The sequence below is a fragment of the Medicago truncatula genome, chromosome 5 (assembly GCF_003473485.1).
Source record: "Medicago truncatula cultivar Jemalong A17 chromosome 5, MtrunA17r5.0-ANR, whole genome shotgun sequence".
Classification (NCBI taxonomy): Eukaryota; Viridiplantae; Streptophyta; class Magnoliopsida; order Fabales; family Fabaceae; genus Medicago; species Medicago truncatula.
This window is the reverse complement of record NC_053046.1, coordinates 37,093,706-37,115,226: the sequence shown is the minus strand read 5'-3', so window position 1 is coordinate 37,115,226 and position 21,521 is coordinate 37,093,706. Positions and strand designations below refer to the sequence as shown.

Sequence of the window (21,521 nt, the reverse complement as noted above, 5' to 3'; positions counted from 1 at the left end):
TAAATTTTCCAGTTTGATCTCACCTTAAAGTTAATCTTAATCTGTTATAATCAGAATGTAATATTTGATTACGTTTCTCTTCATCAATATATAGTATAGTAGCATATACCGCAAATTGGTAGCGTTTGACTTGTCAATAAAAAACAAAATGAAAGAGTATTATACTTTCTTTCATATACCATTAAACATAGAACAAAACATGCATCTTATATTAAAACATAATCGTCACTAACATGTGATTGAGTTTTGACAAGTATGGCTTACACGTTGTTTGATTAACGTTGTTTAATTAGTTACAAAGAAGCAGGCTCAATATTTGAATTGTTTGTTTATATTGTTACAAACACAGCCAGAAAAACATGCATGTGAATGCACAAGTGATTAGTATCATTTCACAATTATTTCATTGATTAGCACGACATAGTTCGTTTGTAAGGTGGTTGATTGATGGGGAACGGATTCACTCAAATTTTCTCCAGTTTTCTGAAGTTAACATCCACACCCTTAAATGCTTGATCTCCCTTCTTTGTAATATTATAATATTACTTCGTATGTGATGCCCTTAACACATCACTCTCAGAAAATGGATGGGTGTACCTAGAACGTGATATGAGTCACTTGATAGTAGGTGGCTAAACAAATTAATTTTAAACAAGTATATTGGTAGATGAAATGGAACACATATGATATGTAATCTATATAAGTTATTAAATGAAGGTTTAAATGCAGTTTTACCCCTTATTTTAACTTAATTTATAGTAATTTATTCTAAAATAAATTTAAAATTTGAATATTTATCTACGAATCAATATCCAAACCAACTCTAGTATTAAAGGGGTGTGGTTATCATGCATAAGGAATCCTTATGCACCCTGCATAAATCCCAGCCCATTATGCCAAAACTATTTTGCAGTGAAAATAGTTTTTGTGAGTTGGACTCTAAAACCATTTTGCAGTGGAAATGGTTTCTGTGAGTTGTACTCCAAAATCATTAGATGTACTTAATGGTTTTCTTTGATCCAGCAGGGTGCAATTGAAAACAGAACCGCTAGAAATCAGCCTCGGGTAGAGGAGGCGACCACCATAGGCTATAGTGCAAGGTCACCTAAACCAAACCTAAAGCTCGGATTCAAGCCTCGATCAAGCACTCGAATGCCGCCACAATCAAGTCGTCGGTCACAAACGTGACCAAAAAGAACTTCTCTTTTCCACTAATAACAACAACCGCTCCTCCGATCCCAAACCCTCTGATTCCGGCCGTCGGGATCGGGACCGTGACCGTGGTCACGATCAAGACAGTTACAAAGAAAGAGAACGTGATAGAGACAGAGACGTCAAAGCAAATCTGATAGTTGTGAGAGTGTAGGGTAAATCACGTTGGAGCAAATCTGATGGTTGTGAGAGTGTGAGCTGAGAGACCTAGAATTATTACCGTATCAAAGAATTTAGTAAAAATTTAGTATCACTAAACCAATCACGTCCATATAATATGTCAATTAGAAAAGCAAAGAAAAACAGAACTTCCCACTAAGTCATTAATGAGATTCCTGACATGCATTTAAGTTGTAGGGATTATTATAAATGAAGCTCATTTCCATATTGAAACACTAGGCTATCCTCGCATTAATTGCCTCACATGATTCAAAGCTTCATTTTCATCTCTTTCAAAATAAAACACCTCTCCTTTCATGCTTTGACTGTATCTTTGTTTTCTAAAAGCCTAAAAAAAAAGGTAATATATATGTGTCCTTCAACAATAAAATAATTAAGCCTATGTCTAACCTTAATATGATAAAATGACATGAGAAATCGTTATAGTAGCTTTCTTTGTTTTTGGTGAATTGTTTGTTGGGTCATGAGCGGAGCTGGGGGACCGTCCACATTGAGGTTTGACCAATCATATAAGCAAGAGAGATACCACATTCTTATCCAATAATTTAGGGCAATGGATTTACGGGTCTTCTTACTTATAAAATGTTCAACCTTTACTCTTTTATCCGATGTGTGACATATAACTCATACTTATACACAACAACATTTGTCATATTTAAACTTTACTCTAACAAGGTCATAACAAGATCACAAGGATAACTTGCGACGCCAGGTTAAAAAAATGGTAAGTTCAATTGGATGAATAATTGATTCTATATATGATCAGCAACGATTTCAAAATTTCAGACGTGATTTAAACTAAACATATACTTAATTGAATTAATCATAATTTCCATGACATTTTTCATATAATAAAACGGTATCCCTTCCTTCCCTATGTGAGTGGTACTAAATTTTGGTGTAAATCGAGTATCCTCCGCGTGCAATTTGTAGAGATTAATCACTCGAGGCTTGTGGGATTTAAATGGGTGGAAAACTCTCCCTAAGAGTGTAACGTTGTTGCATGCCCAATGTTGGATTCGAATCTAGAACCTTGATTAAGTTAGAAGAGACAATAGTCATCTCATCTAAACGCTCTTGAATATGTGAGTGATATTATAGGTGTATATATATAATAGAAAAGAAGTGTGTAAACAAAAAGATATAAGAGTGGTGTAAATTAGATGGTATATTCCAACTTAAATTGCAAACAGTATAAGTGTACGTCGTGCTATCGAGTGTCCTAGGAACACTTGTTAAAACAATAAAAAGTAGAAAATTTGTATAAAAAGTTGAATATATACTTTCACACTGTTTTTCAAGATATATTTTTATTTAAGTTTCATTAAGAAATGTCCTAACACACTCTTTAGCATTTTTTTAAGTTTAAATAGTACTATACAAAGTCCCTTATGAGATAACCTAAATGAGACTTAGTTTCTTATTTTTTTCTTTTCAAATGGGACTTAGGTTATTTTAAGCTTGATGTACGTAAAAGATAGATAGGGCCCAAAAATAATTTCAACCCCTCGGATGGAGAGACTATGGAAGCTGAGACTGATAAATTTGTCGTTTGGTTTCTCCAAAGTCCCAAATTTTGAAGGCAATAAAATATGGGTGAAGAACAGACATCTCACTATGTTGGAAGAAAAAACATGAGCTCTTCAACGTGAAAATTAAATGAGCATCGATGTGATGAAGATTCATTTTCGAGATGCATGTTGTTTAATTTTCTACCAATATGCTGAATATATTTTCTAACTTCGTTTTGTTTATTTTAACAGGGACATGTTTTTTTTAAGGTACGAATAGGCAAATGCTAGTAAGTTATGGTTACATTAAAGTTTAGGGTTTTAACTTTAGACAATCTGGTAAAAAACTTTTTTGCAGTCACTTAAGTTTCACCAACCGAGCAAACAGTCGACTTTGGACATACCGAAGATATGATGGCCAACCACGAGTTAGGGTGGATAAGGATAACTTTCTCATCCTTACAAAAATGACTTATAAGGTGATGAGTGTCTCCTCTAACTCTTATAAAGAGTCTTATATATTCGATATGAGACTTGAGTTTTTCCCAATACACCCTCTCACACCTAGCTAGCATTCTTTGGTTTGGTGTGGTGCGGGTGCGTGTATGTAAATAGTGTGCAGTCTGATCGATATGCTTTGATATCATGTTGATTATGTCTAACTCACTATTATAAAATCAGCTTATAATATGATAAATGTCTTTTCTTTATAAACTCTTATCACGAGTTATATCCATCTGATGTATCAGACTTGAGTTTTTTTTCAATACTGACCTGAGTTCTATATATTGAGGGGGCATGTTTTTTATTTTTTTTGCATTGTAGTATCGCGTATAATATTAAAATTGGAATCAGGAAGGGAAAAAAAAAAAAGGTACAGCTTCGATGAAAGAAAATAAAATGTGACCTAGTTAGTTCTAGAATAAATATACATAAGAAAACCGAAGAAGTGCAGTAAATTGGAATTTTGGCATCTCATGACGCCCGGTTTTACTAGAAACTTTTACTGTGGCATGGAGCAAATTATATAAACCAGTGAACTTAAGAGTCAAATCTTTTGATTAAGAAGAAAAGAGATATTCTTTCAAATTAATAAAAACCTTTAAAAAAAGAGTGAAGATCAGCTTTGGTCCTTAACAAACTCCGTAGGGGTCAAATACTCCTCAACAAATAAAAAGACCCTATTGAGTTCTTTATAAAATTAAACCGAGACAATTTAATCAATCTGTCAATATTTTTGTCAACCGGTTTTTCTCTTTTTATTTTTGACTTGTGACTAGCCATATCTACTAGCGGAGCCAGAAATTTTGAATAGTTGGGACATCATTACACAAAATTTGTTGGGATGGAGAGTTGATGTGGTTGATTTTACGGTTCCATGAAACAAAGAGGAAGGGTTTTCATTTTTCTCTATGAGAAAGAGATGACCGTAGATGTGTTTAAAAGTAAACTCACAAAATGACATGTGATGTAAATATTGCTCCCATTTATAAACACTTATTCATGTCATCGCTCAATCGATATGAGACATTTTAACATATAGCGAGGTGGAGTGTGATAAAAATTGCTTATTTTAATTTTAAAAAATTAAATATATTAGAGAGTGTAACATGTTTTGCTTGCGTGCATGGTGGGGAAATCAAAATAAAGTGAATAAATTGAGTGCAAAATCCTATATTCCAATTCATATATTTAATTTGTGTGCAAAATCTAATGCTGGTATATTTCAAATATGGTGGGGGGAGATATGGTGTGGCTCTGCCACTGGTCATATGTGGTAATTCAGTTGTCTTAACTGATTGCCACATGTATTGTTTGCCACATGTATTGTTGACACTTAATTGACACTGTTAACATTACATAGTTAAGCTAATTGTATATATCATAGGTTCAACGATAAACTGTCTCGGTTTTATTTTATAAGAGACTAAATAGAGTCTTTTTATTTGTTGAGAATTAATTTAGCCCCGACAGAATTTGTCAGAGACCAAAATGGATCTTCACTTCAAAAAAAATGCTTTAAGAAGAAAGTATTAATAATTAAAGTGGTACTAATAAATAATAACCATTTTTAAAACCGTCTCAATTGCATTTGAACTTGAGATAAACTTTTCTCAATTAAAATTATTAACATTTAAACTTCAATCTACTACATTAAAAGATAAATTCAATAGTCATACTTTTTTTTACAAATAAATAGTCATATTTTGATTGCCATTAGCAATTATTATTTTTTGGGTTAACTGTTATGACCCTGTAATACAAGTCTTAAAAGTAACCCTGTAAAAATAAAAACACATATTCTAACTTGTAATTTTAGTTTGTCAAAAAAAAAACTTTGTAATTTTATATTCTTTATATTATTGATCCTCTAATATACGTGAAGTCTAGAAAAGTGATTTAAAGGTTGAATTTTTTCATACTTTTGTGCATGCATGTTTAGAACGTTGAACTACGGTGTTCCATAAAAAATTAGAATTTTTTGACAAGGTAATAATTAATTATGAATTTTTTCGTTCCCCATAATTATGAATTTCTTAAACAATTCATAGTTAATTCATCTCTCGTTTGAAAAATATAAAATTTCATGGTGAAGGTTTTTATGATGTTCTAACCATAGCTACAAAATTATAGAACAAATTTGACCCGTGACTCAAAACAAAATTGCAATTTTGCAAGTTTTGATAAAGAAAATCAAATAAATTGAGGCTTATTTTAGCTTAACTATGTAATGTTTTGATGATCCTTTCTAAATAAATTGAGGAACAAAGTTTTTTCCTTCAAAAAAATTATTTTTTTAAGGAAAAAATAAGTTATTTTTACAAGGTCAATTTGAACAATTAACTTTTTTCCCTTTAATTTTTTTTTTTACAATAAAATTTATTTGATTTAGCCCATATTCATTACTCAATTGGAAAAAATATCAAAATTGTTAGGTCGGAATTCGTGACCGGAGTCCAAACCCTACTCGTCCACTTGTGTGTGTGAGTTTCCAATGATTATTGTCCTTTCATCTATCTAAAAAAAAAAACTTATTTTTTTAAAAGCATCACATTTTTTCAACACTCTCTATATCTAACTCTTTTCAATTTTATTATGCTATCAAGATCAAAGAGAATTGAGAGAGAAAACTCATTTATGGAATTGATGATTTAAAAATGAAGTTAGTTACAAGGTAGATATTTATAGAAGGAGCTACTGAGTAGTTTACTTAAACTAATAGTAAATTGTACGTGTTCTATGAACTGCTAGATGCTTGCCATTATGATTTGCTATAGCCGGTGGAAGGTGTGTAGAGGATGTATCAACTTTATCCTCTAATACCCCCTAACAAGATGAAGTTTGATAAATGTATACCAAATTCCTCTTGAAAATCAAACTAGAAAGGGCTTAGGAATGAAATATTCTGTAAAGAAATTAGCCAATTGATCTTGAAAATGAGAAGTAACAAGAAGTAGTCTTAAACACCAATTGGACCTTTGTCTCAAACTATATAGTAATCTACTATATATCTGCAAATACTTTGTGTGTTCGTGAAAAACTGAATTGGTAAAAATGTGCATTGCACTCTAGCTATATCATAATAAACAATTCATAATTAATTCATCTCTTGTTTAAAAAAATATAAAATTTCATGATGAAAGTCCTTATGATGTTCTAACCATAGCTACAAAATTTGACCCGTGAGTATATGTTTAGTGGAAACAAAATTGCAATTTTGCAAGTTTTGGTAAAAAAATTCAAATAAATTGAGGCTTATTCCGAATACTATAAAATTTTGCAATTTAGCGAGGCTTTATCTTGCTTAGCCACACTTTCAGAACCAAATTTCCTTATTAGCTCTCTGACATGCCTCGCTTTGACCTCGCTTAGCGAGAAATTGGACATAAAAATTCTTCAATTCTGGTCCTCAAATTCATGACAAGTATAAGTATATATGTGAACTAATTGTCATGAATTTGAAATCCTATTAATTATATAAGTTGCACGAGTCAAAGCATAAGACCAAAAAGAATTAGGAAGTTTAGATTGGTAAAGACGTGCCCTTCCAACATTAAGTAGGTGTTGATGTTTTCAGAATAGTATCACAAACAAGCAGTTGACAACATTCTAGTTTTAGAACTAGCTTTGCTAATGTTTGACAAGTATCACAAACAAGCTTGTTCATTAACAACATTCTCCCATATGACTGACTTAGAAATAGTAAAGTGTTATCAGTGTAAACACTGAACTTGAGATTGTGGCATCCACTAGAATCTTGTACATTCCAAACATTTGCTCAGCCAAACCAATAATCATCTTGGATTTGGAATCTTGTATGATACATTGTGAATAAGAAAATTCAAGATTGCAATAAGAGTGATTGTATAGTTGTAAAACTGATATCAAATTTAAAGAAAAATGTGGTAATAGTAAGATTAATTTGTTTTATGACCAAAATGAGCTTTGGAGCTACATGATTGGTTTGATGTTGAGGCACCTTATCAGAATAGAGGGACCAAGGCTACAAGACTGTCAAACTGCTCTTGAATAAACAATGGTTCTAAATGAGATTGAGATATTTGTGACTCTTTGACATAACCTGTCACATTGCCATTTAGATAATTATGCTTTATATAGCATGTATCAACACATGGCACAAGTCCATGCTAAATAATTCACACATTCTAGTTTGGGTGTAACCGCCACATATTTGGGACCTTTGCTAGGATGCACATAGTATTCTAAATCTTGATTTTGTGAAGGATCAGTGATAACATTGCTCTAAGCATGACTGGTGGAAACATTGATGTTGCATGCCATGAAAACTCGATATGAAGCTCAAGAATCTATAAAATCTAAGAAAACGATGAATCAACAAGAAATTGTTGTGAATAAAAAGCAATTATGAAAAATTGCAACGAAGATGTAAAGAAAATCTTATGATTCTGCAAGAACCTTCAAGTATGCGGAAGCAGTCTCGAAAAGCTCATGATACCATATTATGATATCAAAGATCAAAGGAAATTGAGAGAGAAAACGCATGTATTGTATTGATGATCTAAAAATGAAGTTTACTTGGATAACAAGCAAATGTTTGCAACTAACTAAATTAAGAGTAAATTGTGATCTATGAACTAGATGAGTTGTCATTATGACTTGCTATAGCCGATGGAAGGTGTGTAGGTGATGTATCAACATTATCCTCTAATAGAAATCGATGTTGGTAATGAGCCATACAATTTTATGTGAAATCCATTTTTAAAGTGTATGATCAACATTGATTTTATATAATAAAAAAGTTTGTGTTTGAGAGAATGTTGTAAAAAGAGTATTATAAGACTCATATTTGCACAATATTTATCTCTTTGTCTTTCTCTCCTTGCGGATTGTAAATCCAAGAAAATGGTGTGATTCCACCTTTTCTTCTTCTTTGTCACTCATTGTATCTCTATTTTTGCAAATCTTCTCGATTTTCCAGCAATTGAAACATTTTATGAGAGTAAGTTTTTTGTTTTTCTTTGTTGAAAGGGGTTAGAACATAATTGTTTACACCACATAAAAGGGAATAAAAGACTTCAATAAAAGAAGATAATTGCTCCTCTCCCTTTTCTTTTTCCTCGTTCGCGTGAGTTAACTCATGCTAAAAAATGTCCAACGTGAGTTACTCACATTGAAAAAGTCGAGCGTAAGTTAACTCGCGCCGCACATAATTAAGGGAATGAGCAATTTTGAAAGGGAGAAAACAATTTCCATAAAAGAAACCTTGAAAACCCACTAGGCTCAAACAAAGGATAAAAGGCCCAAAGTGCTTCATGGTTTGTGAATCACACTCCAAGAAAATTAATTTTCTCACTTCTCAAATTACTCTTTTTAGCTGTTGCTTGACTTTCTTTCCGTAATTAAGTGTCGTTGAACATTTTAAGATCGATTAAACCGATTTAAAATTGATTGAAAAACACTTCTCACTATAATAAATTTATAATTATTCTTCAATTAAATACCCATATGAGACGCTCTTTCTGTTGTCAATTATAAACAATTTTTTATTTTTTAGGTTCATACAATTAATGATGTATATGGTCCATAATATAGATCATATACATCATTAATTGAATGAACCTTAAAAATCAAAATTTGTTTATAATTAACAACAGAGAAAATGTTAATGTTTGAGCGTATAAAATAATTTGTTTGGCTTATCTCATTAATTAGAGTAAATGTATATTATGATTTGTTTGGCTTATCTCATTAACTATAGAGTAATTAAAAATTTATAATGGTTTATTAGCCCCACGTTTTTTTTTGTTTTTTTGACAAAAGCTCCACGGTTTTTATTTGATGGTGTTTTATTATCTCCACATATAAAGGAGGTTCAATGGAAAAATATAGAGAATCTTGGCAATTAACTATACTGCCATAATTAGCTACAACTTTGTTGAACCCTGTATAATTTTTCGGATTAATCGTTGAAGTTGACTCTATAATACACACGAAATCTAAAATGACTTTGTAAGATGAAAACAAATACTCTAACAATGTAATGTAATTTGATTTTTTTTATTTTTTTTTGACCATGTAATATATATACGCGAAGTCTAGAAAAGCGATTAAGAGGTTGAAATTTTTCAAGATTTTTTCTGGCCATGTTTAGGATGTTAAAAATGGCTTTACACAAAAAATTAGAATTTTTTAACTAAAGATGAATTAATTATGAATTTTTTCAGCGCCAAAAACTCAATAAACAAAACAATATAAGTCTTGATCAAGAGATCAAATTTTAAGCTGATTGTTTGCAAAAATATCTATAAAAATGCATAAAAAAGATCTTTATAGCTTCAAAACATTTTCAATACGTTTTGATAGGTAGGAGCACCCAAGAGTGCTTAGGAAGTAAATGTTCAGCGACGATGTTAGGAATAAATCCACGAGAGGACCAAATATATAGGAAAAAAGTTACTTTTTAAAAATTTATATATTAAATTAACTTATGAGAAAAAAGCACGATAATTTTACTTATATAAATGTAAATTAAATTGACATAAAAAAAACAAAAAATAACCATAACTATTTTTCCTTCAAAAGAAAGACAATAACTATTTAAAAATGTTGAGTTAAATGGTGCTCCAAAGAGTCAAATTTATCTAGAATTTTCATTTGCAACATACTCATTACTAACAAAACTCTCTTCATATTTATTGAAGAGACTAGAAATTTCAAATTAAGAGGAAATAAATTAACGAATTATGTGATATTCTTTTTTTTTTTTTTTTGACAAAATAAAAGATATTCATTCATTCAAATTGATAGAGTACATCAATATAATGCAAATTCGCTAAAAACTAAAAGTATGAATATGTGAACAGGCTCACATCATCCATGTTAATAGCATAAAACGACAAAATACAATTGCCTACACATATGACTATATTTAAATCTCCGAAATAACCATGTATCCGGATCTGCAATGTGGATGACGCCAAAGTCATTGATTGGATCTGCACTGGATCGAAGCTGATCCGATAATCTGAACTGATCAAATACCTGAGAGAAACAAGAAAAACAAACAACGTCGCACAAAGACGACGAAATTACAAAATAAAAAACAAAATTGACGTGAAAATCACTTATTTCAATAAAAGGGAAAAGAAAATAAAAAAAAATTGGGGTAGCCAAACCTACCCCATGCTACTACTAGCAACCACCCCTCTTGATGTTCCAAGTTCTTTAAATTCAAATAAAGATGAAATACAATCCAGTAACATCGACATTTTCAATTGAGTTATACTTTACGGACAATGTCACTATTAGCATATATTTTTTTTATTAATGTTTCATGAACACCCTTTTCTCCATACATACTATGTACCACTCTCATGTGAGAGTGTGTAAAAGTGAGTTTCTTGTGTGTGTAGGGACTACATGGACACATGTCACAATTGTATATGGGTGTATAAGTGATACATACCACCTAAGGTGGTCTATGTATCATTACTCTATTTTTTTAGGGGTAGTCATAGACTAGTTGTTTTGTCATCCTTAAGGGAAACAATAAAACTATATTGTTTGTCACCAAAATGGGATTCTTTCATTTTAATTTTTCAACACAAGATTTTTTCATTCTATAGAATGAGTACAAAACAAATCTAGTCATTAATTGTATTTACGAGAGATCCTTATTTTGTTTCTCTGAATAAGGAGAAAAAATACTACTCCTCTCATTTAATTGCATAAAAAAAAAATACACTAGTAGTACAAATGTATTATTACATAAAAAATTAATAGAAAACAATGGTTTTTTTAATTAATTCTATGCTATAAATACCTCCTCTCATTCTGCATTAACTAAAGATAATACCCTAAACCATGTGACCTTAAATTTTGCATAAACTACTATTATTATGTGATAAAACTACCATCAAAATAAAACCGAAACATTAGGGTGTGTTTGTTTCAATTGGGTATCATCATTAAATTAAGATTTTATTTTACCTTTTAGCTTATAATGCTGGTCAACATTCATATAACTACGAAATTAAAAAAAGAAATCTCGATTTTTAATAACATCGAAAAATTGTCAACAGAAATAGTAACACCGGATTAACTTTTAAAATCAAAATAAAATAATGCTGTTTGCAAAGAAACCTTAATTTTTTGCTAATAAAGACACATTTTAGTCAATACATGAATGGTTTCAAATAAAAATGTAGCAAGGACAAAACATTACATCAGTCCTATAAAAATCACCAACATTGTCACTTTCATGCAAACTACAAGCAGAAAGAGTTCCTCTCATCTTCACTTTCTCTCTCTAGAATTTCAGAGAGAGAGAGTAGCAAGGGAGTAAAAAAAAAAACTACTTGATAATGGAGAAAATTGGTTGCAAGAGATTTGGTGTGTTGTTATGTGCAGAGGATTCAGAGTATGTGATAAAGATGCATGGAGGGTATTCTGGTGTATTCTTGAAAATGTTGGAGGAAGAAAATGAGACATGGGACATGTACAAAGTTTCATGTGGAGAGTTTCCTAAGGATGATGAGTTGAGTCTTTATGATGGGTTTGTGATCACTGGTAGTTGTAATGATGCTTATGGAAATGAGAAATGGATATGTGATCTTGTCACATTGATTAAGAAATTGAACTCCATGCAGACAAAAATCATTGGCGTTTGTTTTGGCCACCAGGTAATTAATTGTTAATTTATATAAAGCACGGACACTTATCGGATTAAGCGTGTCCTAGTGTCGGACATGTGTTGTGTCGGACATGTGTTGTGTCTGACACCAACATGAAGACACATATAATTACACTGAATTAAGTTATTTTTTCAAATTACTTGGTCCATTGCATTCAATTTCATAACTTTTTAGTCTAGTATATTATGATCTTTGTATGAAATGTGTGAAGAAATGTAAGGCTTTGGGTCATTGTTTATGTGAGCATATATCAAGATTAAAACTTAATACTCTCTTCGGTCTTATTTATTAGAGAAAATTTAGTCAACAAAAGTATGTATTTAGTTAAAAATTCAGTCCAAATACATCAACTTTTATTAACCCGTTTATTCTTATAAACAAGATCAAGAGGGATTATTATGTGTGAAGTAATGTTTCCATGATTGAAGCCATGGGGATATTTTTTATCCAAAAATACTCATGTCCACGTGATAATTATAGTATAAGTGTTCCACTTTTACATAAATGGTTTTTTTTTGTAAAACCTGATCATGTGAGACATTTTAACATTTGATCATATCAATTAGATTTCTATGGTAATTATTTTCCCATAAAAAGTACGTTTGAAATTTAAGTTTAGAGTCAAGTCTTTTTCCCATAAAGAGAGTATTCTCAAGTTTAAATTTGAATTCTAAAATGTATTGAAATTCTTTAGAGCTAGATTTTCTATTTGTATGATCATCTTTTACATGAAGAATTAGTTTTTATAGTTGTGTGAAATACCACACAAAAAACATGTTAGAAATATGAATTAATTTGGTATAATAAGAGTGAATTTAGCTTTGTGTATAATAAGTATAAAGTATATTACATATACCCTTAAAAAAAATAGTATACTATATATAGAGTTATGTTACTTTTCTATACTATATATATGCCTTTGTCTTCTTGTGAGCATTTAATTTTCTGACTTGGCATTATATATGGGAACAAAAATTACTAAAAATTGACCTAACTTCTTTATAAATACGTCAATATGTGTTGACCAAAATAAGAAAAACGTAGATATCAATAATAGAGACTTTATGTTACTATACTCGTCGCCATATGTTTAGACAGTATTCAATTTTTCCTACAATATTGGTATTGTGATCTTTTCCTTTTAATCACAAATAAAAGAAAAATCTTTTCCTTTTGAAGAATGTTTTTACTGGCTTTGCAACATCTCAATTTCTGCAAATATTTGCCTCACTTAGCTTGGTTGTGGTCCAATAATGTGTGGTGTGTATATTCACATGCATCAGTTAGGTGATGAATCTATCATACGATATAGTACTTTTACTTAGTTTATGACTGCTTTATGTGTATGGACTTGCTACCTTTGGGATAATGTTTGGCCTAGTTTGACAATGTCAGTGTGGGGTGCATGCCTCAGGTCTATGGCCCTAAAAAAAATACATCAATTGAACACTTAGGGTTTCACGTTTTAAGCTTTAAAACTTTTTTCATCCAAAAAAACGTTTTCAATTTTTATTTTGTGTAGATGACTAGTAGGATATTTAGTTGTTCACAGAAAATAAAGTAGGATATTTAGTTATGAATTTTCATTTTTAATTATAAAATTATCAAAGTTTTTTAGAATTATCAAAAATATCTATGTTTAAAATGCAATATTCTAAAAAACTTGCTTAAGGTCTTCTCTAATGCAAAGTTTGTAATTTTTTATAGACAAATGTTAGTATTTCTCATTTACTAGAGTTTGATTTCAAGTTTTTTTTTATAGACAAATGTTTTTTTTTAAGGAATTTATAGACAAATGTTAGTATGTCAATATTTCTCTTTTGATAGGGTTTTTTTTTTTTTTGTGACATCTCAAATTTGTTGTCTCTTAAACCCTTTAACTCTAACCAATTGAACTACCTACCTACCACAAACAAAGAAACACTAGAACTAAATGGATCCTCAATTATGTCAATTTAATGATTTTGCATTTCAAAAATTTCGTGAAACTACACTTAATTAAAAATACAACAATAGAGTAATTATGAAGTTAATAACTCAGCATCATATTTGATAAGGTACTTGGCCGTGCATTGGGAGGAAAGGTGGGTCGCTCTCCTACTGGTTGGGACATTGGTGTGAGAACCATAACATTGTCATCACATATTTCCTTCCCTTCTCTTGATCTTCCAACAAAGCTTTCCATAATCGAATGCCACAGGGATGAGGTATACATACATAAAAAGTTACTATAGCCTCAAATATTTTTTATCATAATATATAATAGTAATTGATGGTTATACTTGTGCTATTTTATCAAATTAGATTCAAGAGTTACCTGCAAAGGCAGAGGTAATTGCTAGGTCAGATAAAACTGGAATTGAGATGTTTAAATATGGAGATCATATTATGGGAATCCAAGGTCATCCAGAGTACTCTAAAGATATTCTTTTGTTTCTTATCGATCGTCTCATCCAACGTAATTTCATCAAGGTATGTCCAATTTCTAGTTTTATTTAGAGAATTTCAATTTTCTATTACTTTAGAGCACGTCGACCATCATAAAGAACTAGGATTACGTGGTAATTGATCTCGATCGTTGATCTGAGATCGAACAATCTGGATTACACTATCAATTTCAAGCACCGTCTCTTCCATTAACTTGAATTATATTTTGAATTGATTGATTTACTCATAGAGGATGTCTTAAATGTCAGGAAGCTTTTGCTATAGGAGCGAGGGAGAGGGCTCATTTGTTAGAGCCAGATACAAATGCCTGGAAGAAACTTTGCACCAGCTTTCTTAAGAATGGGTTTTGAATGAAATGGAATGAATACATAACATTCTATAGTCTAGTGATAATGTTGAAAAGTTGCAACTATGGTATTGGTTTTAGTTAAGTTTAAGGCAAAATTATGACTGCGGTTTTTTAACTTTTAAGGTTGACATTTTGAGTTTGATGTTTAACTTTTATTTTCTTGAATACGCTTTTTATGTTATATTATGTTTGCTCTATTAACCTTTCTAATAAGTTTCGTTAAAGAAAAGAACTTGTTCCATTTTAATGTTTGAGAAAAACCACGTAAACATGCCAAATTTACATATTTCTTATTTTTCCCTTCACTTTTTCTTCTTTAACCTAAATTTTCAAATTCAAAACCTTAAACCTAGCTAGGGTACATAATTTTTCGCATGAATGTCTTCTTTAAGAAGAAATGTCTCAATTTTACGAACTTAGAACAAATTAATAGACATTTGAATATTGTCAACCTCTAGTTGTAGAACAAAAATTGTGGTTCACACAGTCACAAAATGTAACTTAAAAACGACCTCTAGCTTCCTCGTTTTTTTCTTTCTCATTTTCAATTCTTTCATCATTGAATTCATCATCCACTCATTACTCTCCAACTAATAAATTTTGTTAAGCAATTCATCCTTGATATTTTTTCTCAATGTTTTTAAAATTTTACCACTTAAATTTGAAACGTACTTTAACCTCACTTTCTGATTTGACCAAAAGGTAACACACTTGCTGAAACCAAAGTTTGTTACTTTCTTCTTATGTCTAACTTTTTAACAATGTGTCAATGGAAAAAACAACCCGTCGCACCCTGAAAATTAATGACAGTGAACCAAAAATGCTTGCAAATCACAAATATTTCATTCAACATTATGTATTATGGCTGTAACTGTTTCGAATTAGCATAGTTTTTTTTGTTGTGGAGGATAGTAGTTTGGAGTGAAAATTTGCAAACAAGTTAGCATTTATAGCTAAATGATGGAAGGTTTCAGTTTGATGAAGTATATAAGGTACTTTATGGATTTGGATCCTCAGCTGCAGTATCTTCTGCTGCAATGTCTACGGCTAAATCTGAGCCATTGGATTAAATAAATAATTAATTAAAATAAATAATAATAAAAATATGAAAACTGCCCAATTACATCATGTCGTGCGCGCGTTATTTTGTTTTCGAATGGCAAACAAGAACACACAACTCAGTGAGTGAGAATGACAAAATCTTCAAAAATCAGATACACCGTCTCTTTCAACAATCACCTATTCAAACCCCTAAATTTCTTTTGGGTGCGGTATGTGCCGATTCAAGTTGCGAAACGCGATTTGAAGAACCAGGGATCAAAATTTTCATCGTTGAGTGATCAGTGGTCCTCTATTCAATTCTCATCATCTCACTTCTCATCTTTCTTGCGGTTCAAAATCTGGCATATACATGTTATTGGGTTCTGTGAATTGGGTTAAACCGGGAGATAAGTTTTTCAGGTTTTAACATTGATAAAACTAAAAAGAAATTTTGTTAGAAATCACTGCTTAGTGCTTCCTATAAAATGGATAAGTTATTGAGTGTGGCTCTGTGTGTTTTGCTATGTGCTTTGAGGTGGATGGTGAATTGGTGAGTAATTTTACTAAGGAGTCACAAGTGATTTTAACTAATATTTCTTCTGCAATTTTCTGGTATTGGTGGCTTAGCTTTAAAATTGCCTCAGTCTCAAATTCGGACAATTATTAGAATTGTTTTTGGAGGATGATCGCATTTTTCATTGAGTTCGAGTTGGACATCCACATCTCAAGCCATGCTCTTGTCATAGGATTATGTTTGTATTTTGCCATGTGAGTTGTTGGGTTGCAATTAGATTTATTGGCTTTACTGGATTTTGTACTGCATTTAGGAGGTTTTTTTAGTAAAAGTTAGTTCTCCTTAAATAGAAATATGGTCATTGGGTAATGGAGCAAGTTGTGTGGACTTATTATGCATGCCTTGTGGCTTGGTAGAGTTTGGTTTGGTTAGTGCATACTAGTTTGTAGGATTTGAAAGTGCAAAAGAGATTGTACAAAACTGCTATTAAGCCTTTATTTTTTTGAACATGTACTGGTTTGGAGTATTATATCATGTTGCTTGGATTTTAAATTAAAAAACTTATTTTAATGACGGTACAAACTCATTTTAGAGAAGTTAAAACAATATAACTTTTGATTATTTAAAAAAAAAAATACATTATTAAATTCATTTCTTTTTTACTTTTGGAAGTCACGGAATATGCAAATTTGGCAAAATGTGTCGGAAACCTGTCAAGTTATTTTTGAATGTGCGCGTAAGTTGTTACAAGGATGGAAGGAAGCATATATGTGTAAAGCTAGGCTGGGGGAGGGCGAACAACACCGTATCAGCCGACAGGAGCAGCAGTTCAGTGCTGGGAGAGGGCGAACAGCAACCTGCTATGCGTGCTGTCAGCACCATATCAGCTGGCGGCAGCAATTCCACACAGCAGCAGCACATCAGGTGGCAGAAACCAGGCACGGGAAGGCTTAAGTGTAATGTTGACGCGGAATTCACGAGATCCTTGAATGTTATTGGTGTTGATATGTTTATAAGGGACGAAGCTGGACAGTTTGTGGCAGCCAAGACGCTACGGTCTAGTCCTATATGTGAATCGGGTATAGGTGAAGCTTTGGGCCTCTCATACGCTATCCAATGGGTACATGAGCTGAAACTCACTAATGTCGACTTTGAGATGGATGCCAAAAGGGTTGTAGATTATTACAATAAGGTAAGCAATGATATATCTGAATTCAGCGCAACCATTGATGATTGTAGACGTCGATGTTGTTATTGGTTTGAAAACTCTAAGACAAAAAGAGCTGCGTAAGGGCCACCTATATGTTAATTATACAAAAACAGCTGCTCCCGTATAACAAAAGAACGCATACCCCTTCCTCATAATTCACATAGAAAAAACTTAGACAAAAAACTCCAGCAAGGCTGCCACCCCCCAATACCATACCATTACCTACACTACTGTTTGAAAGAAAAACAAACCAAAAGCCATAGCAGCCAACATCCGTGCATGACCAGCCCTTGAAGCATGAACTGGAAAAAAACCACCCCACAAACAAAACCAAAGACAGCTACTGCACCTTCAATTTGTGTGAGTGTGTCCAAATGTTTTACATTTGTGGTTTCCACACAAGTATTCATCCTCATTTTATACTTTGGTTCTAATTATAACAATATAGAATTCATTTACTTTTGTAAACAAGAAAAGCAAATGGATGTTTTACTTGCATTGACATTTGACAGCACCTAATCAAACAACAAAGAAATAGTACAATAATTGTAAAAGGGGCTTATGTAAAGCAACACCTAATTAAAAATTCATGATAACACTTAAATAACTAATCAAAAATAGCAGCTAATAAAAAAAAAAACTCATGTCAACACTGAATTTGTATCATAAGCTCTTCAACATCTCGATACAACTATGGGCCTCAATTCAAGTCTCTGGTACCATCATCAAGTTGCTCCTATAATTTAAAAAATGCAAATTAATATTATATATATAGATTTGAAAGTGAATCGTATAATTTGAAATTTACCATCAATAAGCTAGTAAAACTAGCAACACCGAATTGACTAGAAGTTCCATCGTCTCCCTACATAAAACCCAAAATAATTTAAACACTAAACATAGTTAAGGTCATTCACAAATTCAAATTGTTATTAGCTAACCATAGATGGTTGATTGTATGCATTATTAAGCCATATAGGTGCACTTGTAATTGACGATGCAAATGGCTGTTGACGTTGTAAATCACTAGTGTTGGACACAACATATTGCTTTTGACTTTGTGGAGCACTTATGTTTGACACTTCATCCCGCCTCTTTATATTTTTGGAACCCTGCTTACCTTTGTTCTTCTACACGAAAAAAGGAATATAAAGGTAAGCTTATGTAGTCAACAAAAACAAAAAATAAAACTAAATATATTAATAATACCATAGGTTCTTGAATTTGTGAAGCAATGGACTTCGCACGTTTCTTTCTCTTGGCCAGTTTTGTTTCTACCCAACCTTTCCAACGTTTTGAACCCTTTGGACCTTCGTTGTTCTTAAACCCCTTTACTTGTGTTGCACAATCATTAGTAATTGATATCTCTTTAATATTGTTAGAGGTTCCATTCACTTGTTCACTACTTATTTGCATATTTTGAAACTTTAGCATTTGCTCGTCCAATTCATCAGCAACTTCCTTAAGAAACTCAACAGCTTCTGGACTTCTACATCCTTCTGTGACTATCCTAATAAAGTGGGGACAAATTTCCTTATAACATTGTGCTGGAGATAAATCCAAGTCTTCTACCACATGACTAACACCAATAGTTTGTGAAGCTCTACTTCTTGCTATCTTTGTCCACCTCTTTAAAATATAAGGCTCAGGCACTGATGTAACGTCCATATGAATGAAGACTTTTAAGCAATGACAACAAAGTATGCCAAAGCTTTCAAATTTACGACAAGAGCAACAAATTGTATTCTTTTCCAAATCGAAGGTCACTTGCCATTCTCCCATATTCCTTTTCTTGGCAATAACATAAGTAGATGATGATGTTTGTATGTCCATGCTTTTCACAAAGCATGCTTCAAACAACTCATACTCACGTTGGAATAAGTCGAAAATAGTAGGATTATAAAGCTTGGACACTTGTTGCAAAATATCAGAATATGAGTTCTTCAGTCTTGGAATTTTTTGGCGTGCTTCAAATTCACACTTCAATTCTTTATACCGCTTTTCTTCTACAACATCTTCAAAACGCTCAAAAAATTTAATTAAATCCAAGTTCTTACTCATAAAATTTTTAATATCTACATTCACACTTTCACTAAGTTGAGTGCTTCGCATCCCTAATGTCAAAGTCTTCTTCATGTAACAAGATGCCCATTTCTCCTTTATATTGTACATTCTTTGCAACCAATTATTTTTCTGAACACCATACTTTATAAGGAGGGATGTCCAACCATCTTCAAATTGTTCTACATCTTCATAACCATACATGCATTTCTTAAAGTCACTAAGAAAATAAGATTCCCCCTTCATTAAATTTCCTAAGTGTTTAATTCCATTTTGCATCAAGTGCCACGTACTTAAACCATGGTAAGCTTCAGGCATAACCTCGGCTAATGCTTTTGCCATTGATTTGGCTTGATCAGTAAAAACTGTTTGAGGCATTTTCTGCTTATGTGCTTCTAGAAATGTCTCAAATAGCCACTCGTATGACTCAGCAGTTTCGTCATATAATAATGCAGCTCCAAAAATTACGGCTCCTCGATGGTGGTTAAATCCCGAGATGATTGCTAGTGGTCTGTGCGAACTATTTGTGCAATATGTTGAATCAAGAGAAACAACATCACCAAAATAACTGTAATCAACCAGCATCCTAGCATCTGCCCAAAACACATTGGTGATTTGATCTTCAATATCTAGCTGATAAGCATGGTAGAAAGTTGGATTTTCTACCGTCTTTCTTTGAAAGTATTGCAATAAATAGCCGGCCTCCCCTTGTACCAAACTTCTTTCTCTTTTTTTCCGAAGATAATTCTTTTGATCAAGACGTATAAAACCCAAGTTAGTTCTGCCTCCTACTTCTTTACTCAATAAATCAAACGATTTCTTTTGTTGTACACCGACACTATCAGCTAGTTCAATTTGTTGACAATGAATTTCAGAAACCTTTCGTTGAGACGACAACATATGAGTTGTTTCTGGCAAAAGTAACTCGTGGTTGTGGTCCTCCACAAAATCATGCACCATCAATTTTCCATCCACATTCTTAAGTCCTAACCTTGCTTCACAATTTGTTCTGGTCTCTAGTCTTGGATTCTTTGTTTTATAATCTCGCTTGTCTGGCTTTCGCATGCCTTCTTTGCAGCAAACAAACCTACAAGAAGAAACTGAACCATCCTTTTTTCTGTGTGTATAATCTTTCCTCACTCCGAATCCAACCTTACCACCGTAAGTGTTCCAGAACTCCCAAGCATCTTCAAAGCTACAGAAAACCATATCTACTTTTGGATTCCAATCTTCATTCATCTTGTATCAAAAGTCTTAAAAATTCCTAAAAACAAAAAATGTATATCTTATTTGCGGTAGCCAAATGTATACCTTATTTAATTATAAATGAGTATAAACAATCTAAATTATCATCGTAAAAGAGTATATATAACTCACAAAAGAAACAATTATACATGAATATAAACAATCTAAATTAACGTAAAAGAGTATATATAACTCACAAAAGAAACATATATATAATATTTAATGTATCACATTTTAAAATCAATTCTCAACTCTGTTGGTTAGTTTTTTGTAATCATAAAAGTGAATGAGGACAAACATGTGAAATAATTTGTTTCTTATATAAGTAATGAGGACAAGCAAGTGAAAAATATTACAAGTAAAAGTAATGGATCAGCATATGAAATTAGTTATGACCAATGGAGAAAAAACAATAGACGTACCTGAGATTTGAGACAATCGAAAAAGTAAATAAGGGCAATTGAATATTAGTGTTCTTTGTGTTTTGGCACAAGCTAGTTAGTTTTTGCAGCAACGATGAATAACTTCCCTGGTAGAAACAAAATAACGCGCGCACGACATGATGTAATTGGAC

At 32.0% G+C, this 21,521-nt stretch overlaps 2 protein-coding genes across 2 annotated transcripts; one reads left to right on the top strand and one right to left on the bottom strand.

The window, feature by feature from the left end:
- Nucleotides 1-11,749: 11,749 nt before the first annotated feature.
- LOC11431148 (gamma-glutamyl peptidase 5) lies at nucleotides 11,750-15,039 on the top strand. The gene is made up of 4 exons (XM_003616640.2): nucleotides 11,750-12,067; nucleotides 14,137-14,286; nucleotides 14,384-14,551; nucleotides 14,776-15,039. Exons 1-4 carry the CDS (start codon nucleotides 11,750-11,752, stop codon nucleotides 14,875-14,877), a joined length of 738 nt encoding a protein of 245 aa, XP_003616688.1. The 3' UTR covers nucleotides 14,878-15,039.
- A 3,718-nt stretch (nucleotides 15,040-18,757) lies between these two features.
- LOC112422174 (protein FAR1-RELATED SEQUENCE 5-like) lies at nucleotides 18,758-20,941 on the bottom strand. Its single transcript, XM_039834754.1, has one exon. It carries the CDS (start codon nucleotides 20,939-20,941, stop codon nucleotides 18,758-18,760), a length of 2,184 nt encoding a protein of 727 aa, XP_039690688.1.
- Between the last annotated feature and the right edge of the window lie 580 nt (nucleotides 20,942-21,521).